Source organism: Morus notabilis, unplaced genomic scaffold, assembly GCF_000414095.1.
Source record: "Morus notabilis unplaced genomic scaffold, ASM41409v2 Scaffold1005, whole genome shotgun sequence".
Classification (NCBI taxonomy): Eukaryota; Viridiplantae; Streptophyta; class Magnoliopsida; order Rosales; family Moraceae; genus Morus; species Morus notabilis.
In genome coordinates, this window is record NW_010363292.1 from 3,010 (window position 1) to 22,168 (window position 19,159).

General features: G+C 33.6%; 2 protein-coding genes across 4 annotated transcripts; one reads left to right on the plus strand and one right to left on the minus strand.

Moving 5' to 3' along the window:
- Nucleotides 1-1,094: 1,094 nt before the first annotated feature.
- LOC21398364 (AP2-like ethylene-responsive transcription factor PLT2) lies at nt 1,095-8,481 on the plus strand. 2 transcript variants are annotated; one of them, XM_024169486.1, is made up of 5 exons: nt 1,095-1,239; nt 1,461-1,860; nt 1,962-2,044; nt 6,728-6,732; nt 7,645-8,481. In XM_024169486.1, exons 1-5 carry the CDS (start codon nt 1,095-1,097, stop codon nt 8,206-8,208), a joined length of 1,197 nt encoding a protein of 398 aa, XP_024025254.1. In that variant the 3' UTR covers nt 8,209-8,481. The 2 variants fall into 2 exon arrangements, with proteins under 2 accessions (XP_024025254.1, XP_010102313.1); XM_010104011.2 differs by lacking the exons at nt 1,095-1,239; nt 1,461-1,860; nt 1,962-2,044; nt 6,728-6,732 and adding an exon at nt 6,339-6,481 and having other exon boundaries at nt 7,627-8,468.
- Nucleotides 8,482-9,257: 776 nt separating this feature from the next.
- Nucleotides 9,258-11,155, minus strand: LOC21398366 (zinc finger A20 and AN1 domain-containing stress-associated protein 8). Of its 2 annotated transcripts, XM_024169468.1 has the most exons (3): nt 11,058-11,155; nt 10,809-10,881; nt 9,258-10,193 (listed from the first exon to the last, which is right to left on the minus strand). In XM_024169468.1, the coding sequence occupies exon 3, from the start codon at nt 10,179-10,181 to the stop codon at nt 9,660-9,662; it is 522 nt and encodes a 173-aa protein (XP_024025236.1). In that variant the 5' UTR covers nt 10,182-10,193; nt 10,809-10,881; nt 11,058-11,155; the 3' UTR covers nt 9,258-9,659. The 2 variants fall into 2 exon arrangements, with proteins under 2 accessions (XP_024025236.1, XP_024025235.1); XM_024169467.1 differs by lacking the exon at nt 11,058-11,155 and having other exon boundaries at nt 10,795-10,868.
- Between the last annotated feature and the right edge of the window lie 8,004 nt (nt 11,156-19,159).

Consider the following 19,159-nt stretch of genomic DNA (forward strand, 5'->3'; position numbering starts at 1 on the left):
CACCCACATCTTTAACACATGCAGGACTCGGGGATCCACAAATTGGGTTTCTTTGGTGAGTCCCCCGTTTCGGAAGATCTTCTCTGATTTGTGGGTTTGATCGTCTGATCTTTCTCTCTCTCTCTCTCTCTCTCTCTCTCTCTCTCTCTCTATACATATTTATATATATATATATGAATATTATCTCACTTCTTTAGATATGCAAATATATATAAAGGTAGGAGAGAGAAAGAGAGAGATGGTATATAATTAACTTTACGTAGAGTGTCGATTTTTAAGACTGAGAGATGATTTGCAGAGTGTGGGAATGCTGGGCTTAGGGGAGTCATTTATTGCACATAACGAGGACGAGAGTTCCAACAAACCAAGTGGGGTAGAAAGAGAGAGAGAGAGAGAGATAAGAAAGAGAGAGAGAGAGAGAGGTTTGGATTTTACCAGTTGGAATTGTGGGTTTGTCTTAGTACAAAAAGACTGAAGGACCTCACTATATAGTTTAGTATGACACTGGGTCCCTTATATATGTATAAAAACTAATATCATACCGAAGAGATAAATATAATAATATCATCCTATTGTTATTATTATATATCAGCATATTTTGGTGTAACTTAGTGGTCAATTAGTAGTGTTGGAATGAATGATGCCGTGGATAGAGCCAGACCATCCTAAATTGACCTCTGCAAAAGGGGTTGCAACTTTTGTATGCATGTCAAATTAAGAGAGAGATATTAACGAGTCATATATCATGTGCTTAAATATATATATATATATATATAGCTTGATCTCTTTCTCAATGTTTTCTCTTTTCAGTCTCGGCCTCTCTTCTCTGAAACACATTCTTCTGCAACCTGCATAAACAAAACATTTACAGAGAGAAAAGGAGCTAGCCAGACAGAAGGCGATCGCGAGAGAGAAAGAGAATAACTAGTACTCCTTTTTTTTTTTTTATTGTTTTTCCTATGATGAACTTTTCTGATTTTACTCAGAATATCAATTTTTGTTGTCAACTAATATATAAATTAGTACTTTGGCTTCATTTGCAGGTAGCTTTTGATTCATTGACTACCAGAGAGTTAAATTGAAAAACGGGCTCCATGAATTCGAACAACTGGCTTTCATTTCCTCTTTCTCCTACTCACGCCTCTTTACCACCCCATCTTCACTCATCCCAGGCTCACCAATTTTCTCTAGGGTTAGTGAATGACAACATGGATAACATGAATCCCTTCCAAAACCAAGGTATTTATACGTATTTTATCTTCTTCTTCATATACACATATATATTCTTCATATATCATCACGTTCTCTCTCTCTCTCTCTGTCTAAATATATATATATATATATATATATGTATATGTATATGTATATCTCTCTCTCTCTCTCTCTCTCTGTCTATATATATATATATATATATATATATGTATATGTATATGTATATACTAATATTTTTGAACTTACAGAGTGGAATCTGATTAATAGCCACGGAAGCAGTGAAGTCCCAAAGGTGGCTGATTTCCTTGGCGTGAGCAAATCAGAAAACCAGGCGGATCTAGTGGCCTACAACGAAATTGATCAGGCAAATCATGATTCTGATTATCTTTTCCCAAACAACATGAGTTTAGTCCCGGTAGTGCAGCAAAGTAGTGCTCTTGCAGCCGCCTCTAGCAGTGCTAATTACGATCTTCAAGAAAATCCCACCAATAATCTTCAGTCATTGACACTGTCCATGGGCAGTAGTGGCAAAAGCTCAACCTGCGAAACTAGCGGAGATAATAGCACTAATACAGTGCAGGAATCGGTTCCAAGAAGGACTTTGGACACGTTTGGACAAAGAACTTCAATTTATCGCGGTGTCACACGGTGATGATCATCATCAGCAATTAGATAATATAAGTTTTTCTCTTTTTAAATTTATAATACTGTTATTAATTTTGTTTATTGCGTATTTTGGGGAAATGTAGGCATAGATGGACAGGAAGGTATGAAGCTCATCTTTGGGACAATAGTTGTAGAAGGGAAGGGCAATCAAGGAAAGGCCGACAAGGTGAACTTTTACAATTTCTTTTACTAGGGTTTTTTCGTTTATAATGGCTACTATAATACATAAATATATATAACATCATCTTAAATGTTACTAACTACATATTTTGCTTCATCATATCATCATGGACTTTTTCCGTCTCTGCCTGGTGTCTCTTGTAGTTTATCTGGGTAAGCACAACATCTAGTTTCAATCATATTTGTTTGCAGTTCGTTGGTTTTGAAATGTTTAATTTGTTGGTCAATTTAAGGTTGCTATAAACCGCATATAATACTGCTAAATATTTGTACTCAACCAGGAGGGTATGATAAAGAAGAGAAAGCAGCTAGGGCATACGATTTGGCTGCACTAAAGTACTGGGGAACATCCACTACTACCAATTTTCCAGTAAGCTTAATTTTCTGATCATACTTTGATTCCTGAGTCAAATGGCAATAAATATGTCCTAATAAGCAATGCATTTAATTATCATATAATAGATCAGCAACTATGAGAAGGAGTTGGAGGAGATGAAGCACATGACCAGACAAGAATTTGTGGCCTCCATTAGAAGGTAATTAGTTGTTAGATTTGTTCTTTACTATATTAAATTAAATTTAGAGAGTTGCCCAATATTTGATTTAAATTTTGTGTAATCATTAGGATTAATTCTAATTATTTTGCCTCTATCCTGGTGACAAATTTCAGGAAGAGCAGTGGCTTTTCAAGAGGTGCATCAATGTATCGTGGAGTGACAAGGTACTAATTATTTGCCACTTATTTCTCTTTTATCTCTCTCTGATCATATATATATATATATATATATAACACGGAAGATGGCAAGCAAGGATTGGAAGAGTCGCAGGAAACAAAGATCTTTACCTGGGAACTTTCAGTAAGTCACGTTACAAGCATATTATAATTTGTGTCGAAACAAGAAAAGGTCAATAATTACACTTATATCTAGCGAAAAGGAGAAAGGTATCAAGAAAAAGTTACTTAAACAACATTATATTTTATGATTATATTAATTAAATCAAAGCATACGCATCAAAGAATAATACTAATCAGAATTCTAATCACATTCTTCTTTTACAATGCTAATTGAATAAATTGTGTTAATTAGGTACGGAGGAGGAGGCCGCTGAAGCGTATGACATCGCGGCAATAAAGTTCCGTGGCCTAAATGCCGTGACCAACTTCGACATGAACCGATACGACGTGAAGAGCATTCTAGAAAGCAACACTCTCCCAATAGGAGGAGGAGCCGCAAAACGCCTCAAAGAAGCTCAAGCCTTGGAATCTTCTAGAAAGCGCGAAGAAATGATGGCTCTCAGCTCAACCTTCCAGTACGGAAGCTCGAGCGCCGCCTCAAATCGTCTGCAGGCCGCTGCATACCCTCTCATGCAATTCGATCCTCATCATCATCCGACTCTTCTGAGCCTCCAAAACCACCATGACAGTGTTTCTCACTACACTTCAGCCACTCAAACGACTCAAGACCCTTCGTCGTTTCACCAAAACTACATCCAAACACAGCTCCAATTGCACCAGCAACAATCCGGGACGACGTCGTATAACAACATTAATCATCATCACCAACAAGCTCTAGGCCAGAGTAGCAGTAATAACAATTCTCAGACGTTCTACAACGGCTATAATGTGCAGAACCACCCGGCGTTTCTTCAGGGGTTAATGGACAATATCAATATGGGGTCTGCTTCTAATTCTATAATTGATCATAATACTAATGGTGGTAGTACTACTGCTACTGCGGGGTATAATCTTGGGATGCCTTCTAATTCGACGACCACAGGCAATACTGCTGAGGAACTTGCTCTTGTGAAAGTGGACTACGACATGACTTCCGGGTCGGGTTACGGAGGCTGGTCGGGCGGTTCGGGCCAAGGATCAAACCCGAGTGTTTTTACTATGTGGAATGACTGATTGGATTTTTCTTAAGGTGGGTGAAGCTAACATGGTATAAGAAGCCAATTTACCATGGTTTAACCTTTTTTTTATTATTATTCTCATTTTTTTTTTTTTTTTTTTTTTTTCAATATGAGCGAAAATGCAAAACCCTAAAGGAACTACACTTTTCTTTTTCGGTATTTTTATTTTTTGGTTTTATCCAAGGACTTGCGTTAGTCTGGATAGGCATGATCAGCTAATGGGTGCAAGTAGAGGACCCAAGTTTTGTACACAGAAGACCAATGTTTAATATTGGATCTGACTGATAGCTGATATATTATTTTCGTCTATTTTTGTTACAGCATTAAACTTTGATTGTGTTATTATTATTTTTATTTTGAATAATTGATTGTGATAACTGATCGAAATTCTTAAATTGAAAAAACATCCTTATTAAATTTTTTTAAGAATGGGAATTTCTCCCGTAGGACTACGAAAATGAAACTATCGGTAGTTTCTTTTTTTCAGCTATTTTCAGCCGTCAAATCTGTATCAGAAACTGTCTATTATGTATACTTTTTCAATCTTATTTAATTTTGATTAGATTTAACGGTCAGAAAATTAGTCTTACCGGTAGGACGGTCTACCAGAGATAGTTCCTTTAAGAAATCATATAAAGAAAATTAAAAACAAAAAAAAGGGGAGAGAGATTCACTAGTTTTTTAATGAACGTTAAGACTTTCTTTTTATGTAGTTATTTTGAGGAGAATTTTTAAAAATGCCATCAATAAAACAATACTACTTTATTTCCATTACTATTAATAAATTCATCTTATGTCACTAATAACCTGTAGGTTATCTTTTCATAATATGTAAGTTATCTGTCATAACCTGTAAATTATTACTTCGCATCATGCATGTTATTTTTCATAGTAGTATCAAAATTTTGTATAGTGCAATAGTAGCATAAATAATAAAATTAGGAAAAATAATAGTTAAACTTAAAATTTTTTGATGAATGCATTAAAGGGTAAAACAGGATAAATAAATGTTATATTTAAAAAAAATATAAGATGGGAGACAATATATGGAACAAGTGTAAGGGAGGGTTTAATATCATTATTATTGTTATTATTGAGAGGTTATTATTATTATTATTATTATTATTATTTATACCATCAATTTTTTGAAGGTGATCATGTTTATCATTGTAATAACTAATAAGTAAAGAAATTTGGGAGAAAGAAGGAAATAGGCCAAGACTTGAGATGAATTAAAATTAATAGGCCAATAGTTTATATAAGTTAATAAATAGGCCAAATTACTATTTTTTGTCTGGTTATAAACTATAACTTGACAAGTTATTGTCCATAATTGTCCATAACTAGTATGACTATGAACCATAACTTAATAAATTTATTTATAATTTATTTGATTATGAACTATAATGACATATTAATTTTTATAACTAAAAATTGACCTATATACTTTCTTAAGCTTTTCATATTGGCCTATTTTTTACTATTTTTCGAGAGATTTCACAAGTAGAAAAGCTTTGGGCCAGTGGGTTGAAAGTCAGCCCAGCCCAAAATAGAATTCCATAGCCCTAGCTGACTAGCTGCACCTGGAAGGGATAACTCGTAGAAGAATCTGTCGGCTTCTATTGGGATTTTCCGAAGTCAGCATTCCTACGTGTATTTACGGTGTACGATCTCGGGCATCGCCGCTTTTGGTTAGCCCCACAAAATTACCTCTTTGTCCTTAAAAAAATCCATATGCACAAAATTTAATCCCATATTTTCTTTTAATAATAAAAAAGAAACTGAGCTGAAATCTTAAAAAATTTGACAATTTGATCTAACAATCCAAAATTACCTCGTAAATTTTAGAAGCAACGTAACCCAAAAAAAAAATTCCTTCGATACTGTAAAAAAGAAAAAAAATTTATAAGTTATTTAGATCACAAAATTTTTATTTATTTATCTCAGTTTTTACATAACTTCTTAGTTTGATATAGTTCTGATTAATTTTATTACGAATCTTTTTTGTTAATTCATTTTTTATTCTAATTCATTTTACATGTGATTCGGATAACGTTTAGTTTATAAATTTAAAATTATTTTTAATTTATATATATTTTTTATAAAAAAAAAATATTATAATAAATTACGAACTTTAATTTAAATTATGAAACACCCTAATTTGACCTTCTTAAAAGTGCAATACGCTTAAAAATATTCTACCATGTAAATAATTTTCCGTTTATTTCTTCAATATTATTATTATTATTATCTTTGTTTATGCTTGGGCATCAATCAATCTTTCATAGATGCTAATGTGTATCAGATCAGAGCCGTCAATAAGAGGTGACGATACTCCGTAGAGCACCGGATCATCAACTCCTCATAACCAAGTCATTTCTTGGCAAGTCGTTCTCTCTCTCTCTCTCTCTCTCATCGGTTTCTGCTGCAGCAAGTCTCCTCTCTATGATCTGCTACTGAGGGTTTATTCATGAAACAACTTGTTATTACTCTACACTCTCTTTCTCAGGTACTCTTTCATTCTTTCTCCCATCTGCTTTTTGCCTTTCCGATTTCCATTATCTTGATTGTTCATCTTTATTTGTCTAAGCTTTTCGACAATTCTAGAGATTAAGATTCAAGATTTTTTGCGAATGATATTTTTTTCTAGCTACGAAGTTACATTATAGTGAAATTGATTCAGCTTCTTTCGTTAATTCTTTGTATTGAGTGATGGGTCCCCAGGTTTAAGGTTTATTCGATATCTCATTGTCAGTTTTGGTAATCTTGTGCTATATTTTCCTTGTGTTTTCTTGTCTGATCTTTTTTTCCGGGATTTTTCGGGATATTTGAATATTTTTAGGGCGCTGCAAAATCTTTGGCGCTTTCTAATGATAAGCTTTTTTAATAGCTGCTCTCAAATGGATAACACAACTATTGGAAAGTTGTCTTGATAAGCTTTTTTAAGATCATCTTAGGTTGCTAATTCTTTATATTTCACTATTATTTGGAGTCACCGTGCAAGGATTCTCAAGTTGGTTTAATTCTCTTATGGTCACTTAAGCTATTAGCCCAAATGAACTTGAATTATGAATCTGTATTTCTTGTTCAATTAATTGTAATTTGTACTTACACTTCTCATATTCAGTACAAATAATAAAGTAATTTTGTGTTTTTGGCCCAAGATAGGTTCATTTGTTGGTAGTCCATTTTGGACTTTCAGAATAGAATTTGCTTCTCTTTTACTTTTACTTTTTTTATTTTTAATAGTTTGAGATGGGGATATTCGCAACTGAATTTCTCAAATAACTGAACAAACATTATGTTTAGTAAGGAGTTCTTTTTGAAATGGGATTATGTTCATAAGATTCTTGTATGCGATCCTATTTTTATCAGTATTTGTGGTTACATATTGACGCTCCAATCCTGTGGTCGCTGTTTTCCTGGACTCATTGATTAACGTTTTGATAACATTGTGTTAAATCAAAGCCAATGTGGCCTTTCTACCTATATTTAATTTATGTTGCCTTACAGAAGATTTATACGTAAAGAAGAAATTGTATTCTTTTTCCTGGTTTTAGAGCAGCTAGTTTTATGTGAATGAGTGCCATTATGTAGAACACTTTCTCTCATCTTTTGATGTGCAAACTGATGTAGTGTTTGTTTCTTTACTAGCACGAGGAGTTATAACAGAACGTGATGGTTAGAGCATACAGACAGGAGTACACATACAGGCACCCATGGGAGCGGGTAACTTCTGCATCTTGGCGCAAGTTTGCCGACCCTGAGAATAAACGAACGCTATCGCACATCCTTGAAGTTGATACTTTGAACCACAAGCTTGACCCTGATTCTGGAAAACTTTATACTACTCGTGCAATCACTATTCATGCCCCTGGACCGTGGTTCATTCACAAAATTGTCGGCCAGGATATCTGCCACTGCGTTGAGTCAACTGTTGTTGATGGGCAATCACGTTCAATGCAATTGACAACCCGTAATATCAGTCTTCAGAAGTTCATAGAAGTGGAGGAGAAGATACGTTACGATCCACACCCGGATAATCCTGATAAGTGGGCAATCTGTCGGCAGCAGACTAGCATTCGGATAAAGCCATTGTCAGCACTGGCGTCAATGGCAGAAAAGGTGGAGCAGCGGTGTGCTGAGAAGTTCGTGCAAAACAGCGCCAAGGGTAGAGAGGTCATGGAGAGAATCTGCAAGTATCTTGAGGCTGAATCAAGTGGAATTTCTCTCTGACGCCAACTAATTTATTTCTTTTTACCTTTGTAGTCTTAGATCTTAGAGGCTGTATGCCCTTCCAGCTTAGTGGAATAACAAAAGCATTTTGGAGTCTAAACCATAGAGGACTTGATATGTTATGGGTTTTGAAATCAGTTTTCCATGCAATTTCCTAGTTGTTCTTGTTTTTCTAATAAGAAAGACTGGTTAAAGTTGGGAGATCTGCATCGTTTAGTTTGCCGATTCGAGTTTAAATTCGAGTTGAGATGTGACTTTATGTGAGAGCTTTTAACTGTTATAGAAAAGTTAGATGTGATTTTTTATGAAAGCTTTTAATTGTAACAAAATTGAAATTGAAAACTTAAACGGTGAAATGAGTGAGGCCACGTAATTATTGTGTTGTTTTACTAGTGTAATGTGCATGCGTATTGTTTCGGGAGACTGAGGAAATAGTAGTGGGGAACCACTCATTTACAGAAACTATGGTTTGAAAGTAAATAAACACTGATAACATATACAAGTTTTGGATCTCCAAAACCAGAAAATGCAGGGAATTGCTATCTCGTAGATGTCGGTAGACTTACAAGTATCTGAGCTTGACTTGTTGCGCTTGTACTTCATTTGGATGCACAATATGTAAAAGCATACCACTTGATTGATTACTTCTGTGTGATTATTTCTGTTTTGCTTTTGATTAGAAAGTACAATTGTGATATGTTGAATTGCTAAATTAATTTCAGTGACGGAGATTAATATGTTAACTCATCCATTAGATATCGTTGACATTGTTGTTATCTTGCCCATTTAGGCTTCCATGGATAAATTCTCCAGATTTCTCGTTAATTCCCATTTTGAGCAGTTTGGCTTGCATGCGGAACAATAATCATTTTGCTAGATGAAAAGTGTCTTACTTTTCAGGTTATCTTCAGCTTTTTGTTTTTCCTGAATGGTAATCTTCAGCTTTTTGTTTTTTCCTGAATTGTTATTTTCAGCTTTTTGTCTTTCCTGAGTGGTCAAAGAATGAGGAAGAGAGATCTAAGTATGCACGGCACGGTAAAGGGTGCTGGTGAAACTTTTAAAAACTATGAATATAATTTATAACATCATCACGAGACTGTATGGATTGTTTTCGATATCATTTGGGATCTGCACATACCGAATATGCCTGCTAGAGAAAGAAATGCCACATGAAACAGAACAATATATTACAAAGTGACCATGACAAACGTCGAGTAAACCAGAGCATAGAATTACAACTTAAAAAGACACCGATGCAACATACAAAACTCTCGCCAACCACAACAAAGATAGAGTTCTTCAAACTGCAGAGACGTCACAAAAGGCCTCCAAGTAGAGATAACAAGATAAATGGGCACTCGATAAAGATATTGCTGCAGCAAACTCAGAAGCCATCTCATGCATGTAAACGACCATCACATTTCAGAATGCAACACCACTCTTATCAGCCTTTATAGTTTGTCGAGCTTCTCAGCCTTGACCACTGGGTTGGCTTTTGCTATAGCATTCTGTGCAGCAGTGCGGTAGTCATAGGGGCAGTCATGTTTGTCCGAGTAGCGATGTACTGCACAGAAGAGGTTACCGCACCGACAATTGAACCCCGTCAATCCTACCCTCTTGTTGCAGCTGGTGCAGCGTTTTGGGCCCCCCTTCGGCTTTGCCTCATCACTCTGCGACCCCGAGCCAAATGATGGCACAGAGATAGGTTTTGGCTCAACTGGGTTGGTTTCAAAACCCACGCCAGTAGCTGCAGCAGCAACAGCAGGTTCATTCCCGCTGCTACTTGATGATCCATTGACAATACTTCCAATGGAAGATGCAGCGAGCTTAGCCTGCTCCTGCTTCAGCATCATGTCCTTGTGGCATTTGGAACACATGTTCATCGTGGCCGCGCTTCCAAAGAAACCACAATTATTGATGCACAGGATAGGACCTTCAGGAGGAGCTTGGCATCCTGTCTTGTCATGGTCCATCTTCTCAACTCTCTGCAATCAAATCATCAGAATATACGAAAGGAACCACGTAGAGAAAAAGCATACCGTGCAATTTCAACTACACAAAATTAGCAGCTCAAACCAACAAACAAATACTCAAATATTCTAAGAATTATTCATTCCTCGATAAAATTGAAACTAAAATGTATTGATGAAAAAAAAAACATGTGAAACAATTTAGATCGTGAACATTTAACAGAAGACCAATGATAGGCCATGGACCATTTCATGCTGCTCCTGAAGTCTCTTATTCCCAGACTCTAAACACAAAAAACCAAACATCTCAATCCATTTCCACTTAGTTAATACAAAAAATTCATACTTGCCAAAACCCTTCGGAACCTACAAATATATTCTCCTAAATAACTAATGAAGTCTTCAAATTTAACGTGTCCTAAATGGCTAAAACCCCTTAAATTTGTATTTGACAAAAAAAAAAGGAAACAGTAGTGACAACCTAAAATATTTTGCATGCTCAAAAATTAATTTATCTTCACAACCTTCAATAACATCTAACATCACAAATTAATCATCGATAATATAATATAAATATAAAAAATATATAAATACAAAAAAAAAAAAAAAAACTCACAAGGTAACCCTAACCTTTGGAGCAAACAACCACGAAGCGAACCTCTCAAACCGATCTCTGTGCTCAGAATCGCATCGAAATAAAAACCTATGTTCATAAACATAACCCAGAAGAAAAAAAAAATTATCAGACTCAACAGGTAGAGAAGAAGATCGATCAAACCCTAAATCAATCGCGAAAATAAATACGAAATCAGAGATTAATTTTAGAAAATGAATGAATTATCAAATATTATACCCTAACCCTAACAGATTTGGGATTACCTTGTGAGAGAGAAAGCAAAGCCGAAGAGAGAGAAACGTATCTCTCTTCTTCTTCTTCCTTTTTTTTTTTTTTTTGACGTTCTCGTTCTATTTAAGAAGTCCCATTTCCTTTCCTCCTTTGCCAACAAACGCTCCACTGATTAGGAGATGACGTGGGGTTTACCTATTGGCAGAGCTCTTAACCTCAAATTCAACTTTCCTTTTTTGTCCTTGTTCAATGTTCTAATAACGGTTTTGCCCGGACCGTAGCTTACAGTCACCGCCATTATGGTTTGAGAAAGAAGACTGTCCAATGGTTGTTGAGATAAGTGATTACGTCATTCAATGTGCAGAACTTGTCAAAGAATTTTCTTCTAATGTTTTTTCTTCTTTGCGTTTTTCATTTTTTTGTCAAATTATGAAAGGCTTAATTGCATTTTGTTACGCTGTTTATGGATCTCAAGGTTGTCAAACTCAGTATAAGTTGATACTGAATGCTTTTCCAACAAAGTGGATTGTCAATTTCTTTCAAAAGAACAAACAGATTTTTTTATAAAGCACCGTGACGTTAAACATTATTTATTAATAAAAGATGGATCTTATAATGTGACACGTATGTGATACTCACATTTTATTAGTGGTAACGCTTAATTCTGATCATGTTATTGAGCTTTTTTCTTATATATATATATATATATTAATTTACCAATACATCTTAAAAGTTTAAGCTCTTATGATGGATTAGTAAATTAACATGGTATCAAAATGGGAGATTTTGAGTTAAAACTCTCGTAATTGTACTCTTTATTTTCATTTAAAATTGTCATAATGTATTGGTTCTTTAATATATCTCGGGCTTAAATATTCACGTGTTGTGTTTTTTAATTAATTTACCCACATAATTATCTATTGTCCAGTCCACACGTGAGATGAAGTGTTAAAGTATAAAATTATTACTTGTCAACTTCCTAATAAGCTTTTTGAGATTGATTGATAAATTAAGATGACGTTGACATGAAGGCAAGATTGGCAAGGCTCTTATATCGTCCAAACGGGGCTTTTTTTTAGAATATATTTACAGAGCTTTTTTTTATTGAGCTTATTTACAGAGCTTATGATATTTATAATATAACTAATCAATAATTTTTCGGATGTTCTGTAAACCGTGTAGGACAGTAATTTGAACTTTTCATTACCAGTAAATAATGGGTTACACACGTTAAGAGGATGTTTGGTTAGAGGATTCAACCTATGATTTGAATCATGGTTCATGGTTCGTTACAGTGTTTTCTCTCATAAAAAATACACGTAAATAAAAAATGGTTCTAATCACATGATTATAATCCATGAACTAAACGTTTCCTAAGTTTGAACTTTTCTCATTTTGACAACTTCCTTTTTTTGATAAAGAAATGATAGGATGATGCCGCTTATGCTTGGACTTTCAATTTTTCTAAAACAAACGACAAGTAAATTTTTTTTTTAAGAATCTAAACGACAAGTTATTTTGTATGTAATAAAAGCAGCAAACATGTAGTTTAAACTCTATGAGGGTTAAGGACATATTATAAACTAGCTACTAGCAAAAAAGGACATGTTATAAACAAAAACAGACTTTACACAGGAGCAACACTACATTATCGCTCAGATAACAATTTTAAAAATAAAGGCTTGTTGTTTTGGAGTTTAACTTGAGTATAATTTTTGAGTTGAGTTTGAGTTATAACTTGAGTTGAATTTGTAACTTGAGTTTATGTTTGGTTGTGTACATTTGAGTTATGATTTGAGATAATAATCTTTTTGAGTTTGTATTTGAGTGAGTCAAAACTTGAATTTGTATTTAGATAATATTTTAATAAAAACTCAATGCTGATGAAAAATTTTAATATGGTATATGGGTCGGGTTTTATTCGTCTTTTCATTGTCAACGCATAGAAAAAAAAATAATCTCAATCAGAATTAAAACGAAAAAGTTATAATATTTTTAATAATAGAAAAAATATTATTCATTAATTTGAGTTCGAGTTTCTGAACTCAAGTTAAAAGGAAAACTTGAATTCGAGTCAAATTCAAGTTTAAACTTGAAAAAATATAAACTCGAATAAAATTGTAACTCGAGTTGTTTTTTTTTTTTTGAGTTTTTCGCTCAAAGAACAATCCCAAAGTGTATCCTTATATGTATCGTTTGATGACCTGACATGAAAATAGGCTTTATTTATTTATTTATTTGAAGGGAGATAAATAGGCTTTTCAAACATGAAAGGAGATTCGATTTTTTAGAAACAGATTGTCGTTTATGCTTTTTCTTTCCCAGGAAATCGTTTTCTATTAAACAACCATGTATTAGTTACGCATAAAACGAATTCCTTTAAGTAGTAGATTGTTTAAGTGAGAGTAAAAAAAAAATAAAAAAATAAAAATCTAAAACGATAATTACATGGAAGACTAATGGTTCGTTAATGGCAACAAACTTCATACCTAAAATGCATGTCATTTTTTACGTTGACAAGCAACATGCCGTTTTATATTGAGAGCACAAGAAGCTATTCCATTTTGCAAAAATTTAAGTCGTTCAATAAACTTTGATACATGTAACGTAACAATTTTTGTCGTTTAAAAAACGTTGATACATAAAACGTAAGTTCACTTAACGGATGGAAATTTAGAACAATTAAACGACATAAATTACAAGGAAAACAATGTCGTTTTATCTCTTCAAACTTCATATATGAACGATATGTGGTTTTTATATGCTAAGCAACTTGTTGATCAGTATTGAAGGCACGCTTTTTTTTTTTTTTTTTTTAAGCACAGGAAGCTTTGCCATTTTTCCAAATTAAAAAAAGTTGGACTTTTTTTTAACCGTTTCTTTAAATCGTCAAATTAGGCATATTTAAAACCAAATAAAAATATAATAGTCCGTAATGGCATAGTATAAATGGGATATATTTTTTTTTTACTACTTCTGCAAAACTCACTGTTGGGATTTATTTCTAGAGATTGTTGGGATTTGTTTATCATTTTGTGTATTGATTGTAATCATATTTGATTGGCATTATTTTGAGAATGTTTGGTTGGTTGATTGTGTTTGAAAATAGATGTGCAGCTGGCTAGCTTTTTATGGAAGGTTACTAAAAGATTTGAAAACTTGTTTTAGTTTCTATTTTTGTAAGTCAACTATTGATTCAAATATGGAAAATTGATTTGATTGATTATTGATTGAGATTTCATAGCTGGATGATCTTCCTATGTCGCCTAAGAACGTGTCCATGTTTGTTTATCAGTTTTTGGAAGATTTCATAATGAAAGGAGATTGATTCGTCTAGTTTTGAGAAAGTTGGCCATGACAGCTATGTTACAATTATTGTTGCAACAAGGATTTGCAACAGATTTAGTTCAGCGAATTAATTGAAGATGTGTCAAGCTATTCACAGCTTGCTTATTTATTGAAAGTGTCCCTTAAGTCTCTGTAGGCCTTTTGATGAGTTTTTGCTGGGTTGTAAGACATGGGTCAACACTTGTATTCAAAGAGATGATTTGAGTGTTTTTCGGGAGAAAAACTTAATTTGAGAGATTCCAATGTTAAAAAGTCGAGGGGATCTCGCTGTTCAAGTCCATTGGGAAATTACAAGTTCATAGGTGTCTTCTTAGAGAGAGAGTCTCGGGTAGATTAAGTCCAATTGAATTGTAAAAGAGTTCTTAGTGGATTGTTCATCATCTGGGCGTGGCCCCGCGGAGTAAGGTATTACCGAACCGCGATACCATTTCTCTTGTGTTCTTTTTTTATGTTTCTGCATTATTCATATTATCTTATAAAGTGTTAAAAAGACTCAAACTGGTACCAACACTCACCTTGTACTTATACAACTTTTTTTTACTTATACTTAACACCAAAGGAAAAAACAAAAAAAAAACAAACGACAACAAGATAAACGATAGTAAAGTTACAAGAAAACTACAAGTAGCTTGACTACTGTAGCTCCAACAAACTTCAAACCCACGCGACAAATCGTTGTAATATGATCATAATTATGCCGTTTTGGAGAGAGGCAAAGGCCGGATCAAGGGTGGACCGGCGGGGGGCACGTGAGAAAATTAAAGGCCTTATTAATTTCATCAATTCGAGTTTTCAATTTTAAATTTTTACAGTAAAAATTTTTTAAAAAATGTCACATTTAATTTTTTCTGCTACAGTGAAAAACTCTCATAAAATATCACATATCAACTCGAATTAAAAACTCGACTCCGCGAAATGAACAATGCTGGACTTGTATGCATACTAATTTTTATGCATTATATAAGTGAGCCCCAATAACTTTAACAACCAATATGAAATCACCTGGATTTTCTGTTTTGATTTATGTTGGCTAAATGAGAACAATTTAAAATTTAAGAGACAAAGTGAAAGTTTTTAAAATTTAAGAGTAAATTGAGAATGACTCTAAAATTCAGATGGCACCAATAAAAATAATTCTATTTTATATTTATTTTTCTTCTCCTTTTCTTTTCTCCCCCTCACAAGTCTTCACTCTTCGTAAGTCTACGTACGTACACAGTAACACAATAGTAACAAACTATTTTTGCTCTTTTTTTATTCTCTTTAAAGTCAAAATATTTACTGGTGCACGTACTTAAAGTATTGAATTCACAAGCCTTCTCACAAGTTTATTTGCTAGTGCAAGTTTGTAATGATCAATCCTATAAGGTATGTAATTTAATGTTATTCATATAATGGTGTGAAATTTTTTTAATGAAATGTATTAATATTTGCCCCTAAATTTAAATTATGGATCCGTCATCCACTGTTTAATATCTCTACCAATTCCTTTCAAAAATCTCATTTTTCCCCTAGTGTACATATCGTATATAATAGATATGTAAGCACACGACTATGAGATTAAAATTATTTTCGATTTACGTGTGTTTTTTGTGAGAGAAAATATTATAGCGAACTATGAATCATAATTCGAATCAGAGAACGAATCTTCCAACCAAATAGGCTAGTAGTATTTGGCCAACGGGTATGGTTGCGTTGCCTTTGCTGTAGAAGAAGGATTTATGAGATGAATCCATGCTAAACGGTTGTGCAGATGTCTTAACAGTTATTGTTAGCTTCAAACTCAGAAGTGGAAGAAAAAGAAAATGAAATTCCTTGATGTGGTAAATATTGAGGGTTTTAATTTTTTTTTTTTACTTTCTGGTTGATTCATTTCATCAAATGTTTAAACGAAATGGATGCCATCGTTAGTTGTTGATGTTAGTAAGTCATGCATGCTTTATGTTGTAATAGAGATCAGACAATTTAATTTTAACGGGCTATAAGTTTATAATACATTCAAATGTTGGGTACCTGCAAATTTGGGTGGACAATGAACTTATTACGGGGGAAAAAAGGTGGACAATTGTATTTTCTTCTGTCAAATGAGCTAGTATTATTTTTCCATCTTCTTCTTTTTTTTTTCTTTTTAATTTGGAGGTGGAATTTGTGGTGGGTGTGTATTTATCATTGGGCCATACATGCAATCCCAATCAGTTGGTGGACGTTTAATTTATGGATTTAGAATTATAATTCATAATTATTCTCGATTATATGTGTTTTTTATGTGAAAAAATACTGTAACGAATCACGAACTATGATTCGAATCGTGACACATATACACCAATCAAACCCTTTTCTACAATTTGCTAGCACAAAGATGAAAAACACATAACCAATTTGCACTTCCAAGAATAAAAAAAAAAAGAATGATATAATTGGCTCATTTTGATATTTATCTTTCAAAACATCACAAAACAAATTCATAATCTAATAAATTGTCCTAAATTAATCATTTCGTTCATTCTAACTGTTAAAATTTCAATAAAAAGAGGCATAATTTATTTCTTAACAGTTAGGGCCCCAACATGTAAACTCCTGTTAAATTGCATATAGTGTGCATTTTTTTCCTTTGAGATTTTTTTAACGGTTAGGTATATGAAATGATTGAAATATCAGAGATCAGAATAATATTTGTTCTATAGTTGGAGGCTAGAAATATATTAACTCTACAATTTTCTATCTGAGTTTTTCATATATCGTTGTAAAGTAAGAAAGATAAATAATTCTATTATAGTAAGATGAAGCTTAGATCTCGTTCAGTTTATCAATTTGAGTTGATATATAATTTTATAAGAAAATTTTTAATTATAATAAAAAAATTAAATATAATTTTTTGTGAGATTTTTTTATATAATAAAACTGAAATTGAAAACATTCAAAATGAACAAGAATTTAACATATATTGAAAATGGAAAATGAACTCTTGTGCGACGAACGTTAGGGTCGTAACGGCTAGTTCGTACAGCCTACAAAAGCAATGGACAAGATTTAACTCTGCTCCCCCGTCTCTGCCCAAGAAAAGTTTCCTCGTGTCTGATATTCAACCGTCCGATGACTCGACTATTCCAGATCAACGGTGGAATTATGAGAAGAGGCACGTCTTTTGAAACAACTGAAAGAAACAAAGAGAGCCGTTACGGGGACCTCACAAAAGAACAGATGGTCCCACAAGTCCCAGGGAACACCCAAAAAAGAGAAACTTTCCTCAACCTTAAAATAGAACAGTGCAATTATCAAGTTAAGTCCGCAAATAACCGGAAATTAAGAGGGATTAAGAGCACGTTTAATTTACACGTTTAAATAGTGATTTTTAATTTTAATATTTAAATTTTAAATTTTTTATAAAAAAATATTATAAATCCGACAAGCAAACGGCTATAAATAGTGATGTCTCCCACCGTCCCCAACGCACAAATCGTCTCTCAGAAACAGAGCTAGAGCCATTCTCTTCTACTCTCTCTCTGTCTCTGCTCTGTTTCTGACTCTCAAAATCCTCTCTCTCTCTCTCTCTAGAAAAATGGCTCACGTTAGCAGAATCGCTTTCTTCTTCATGGCGTTGGCTATATTGGCTCTTTCAGCTACGGCGCAGGATAACGAGTTCTCTCCGGCTCCGGCGCCGGCTCCGACGATAGAGAGCGTTGCGGGGTTTCCGGCGACTTTCTCCGGCGTATTTCTTCTCTCTTCTCTGCTCTTCTCTCTCGCGGCGTCCCTGTTGTACTAGATTGATCTGGAAGATTCAAGTTTGAGTTTGTTTCTGTTTGAGGAGAGTGATATTTATATGATGATTTCTGTATTAGCCATTCTTTTGCCCTAATCATTGGTTAGGGACTTCACTGTATTGCCTTATTAATTATATGTGGAATAAAGATTATGATTGATCATTGTTCTTGTATTGTTATTAGATATTCTGTACTAGTATGCTGAGAAAAATACTATTTAAACACAAAATCCGCTTATCGGTTGTTCTAATTGACCAAATCCCAAAGTTATATAGATCGTATAATTAAGTAAAAAAATACTCTCTTTGATGATTAAACAAATGGTTCATTTGAAATTTTTGGAATTTTTAACTTATGCGACTAAATTTTTTTTTTTTTTTTCAGATCCTCTATATATGAAAAGCAACAAAAAAAAAAATCTAAAGTAGTGGACACATTTGAAAAGTAGTGTACATAATTTTCCACATGAAAAATTATGTGCCAAAGCAACTCAACCAGCATGTTACTATTTCGAACCTTGCCGGGGTGGGGAGAAAAAACTAAAAGGTGTATCACATGATATGCTCGATCCTGTTTGTGGGGAAATTGCTAGAATTCAGATTTAACACCCCTTGGGATTTAAATATTGATATACCGGAATCTCTACAACACTCAAAAATCGTTGTTGTTTCCACCGCTAATATATTTTAGTCTTTTAGAGCAACTGTAAGTTTTGTGTCTTGGCCAAAGTGGGTGTTAATTTTTGTTTCTTAGGAATATTTAAAAAAAAAAAAACACTTTTTTTTTTTTTTTAGAATAATGATCAGCTTTGTATAATTTATTTTATATTTTATTATACTAATGTGTATATCATTGAGTTTAAGTGAACTTTGCACTATATTTATTGGTTTAGTTCAGAACTATGCCCCCTTGACAAATTTCTGACTTTGCGTAAAAATGAGTTTAATTTGATTGAGACACGAAGCTATGCCTCCCTTAAATTAGAGAACAGAAGTATTTTACCCGACGCACACAAGCTAAATGCT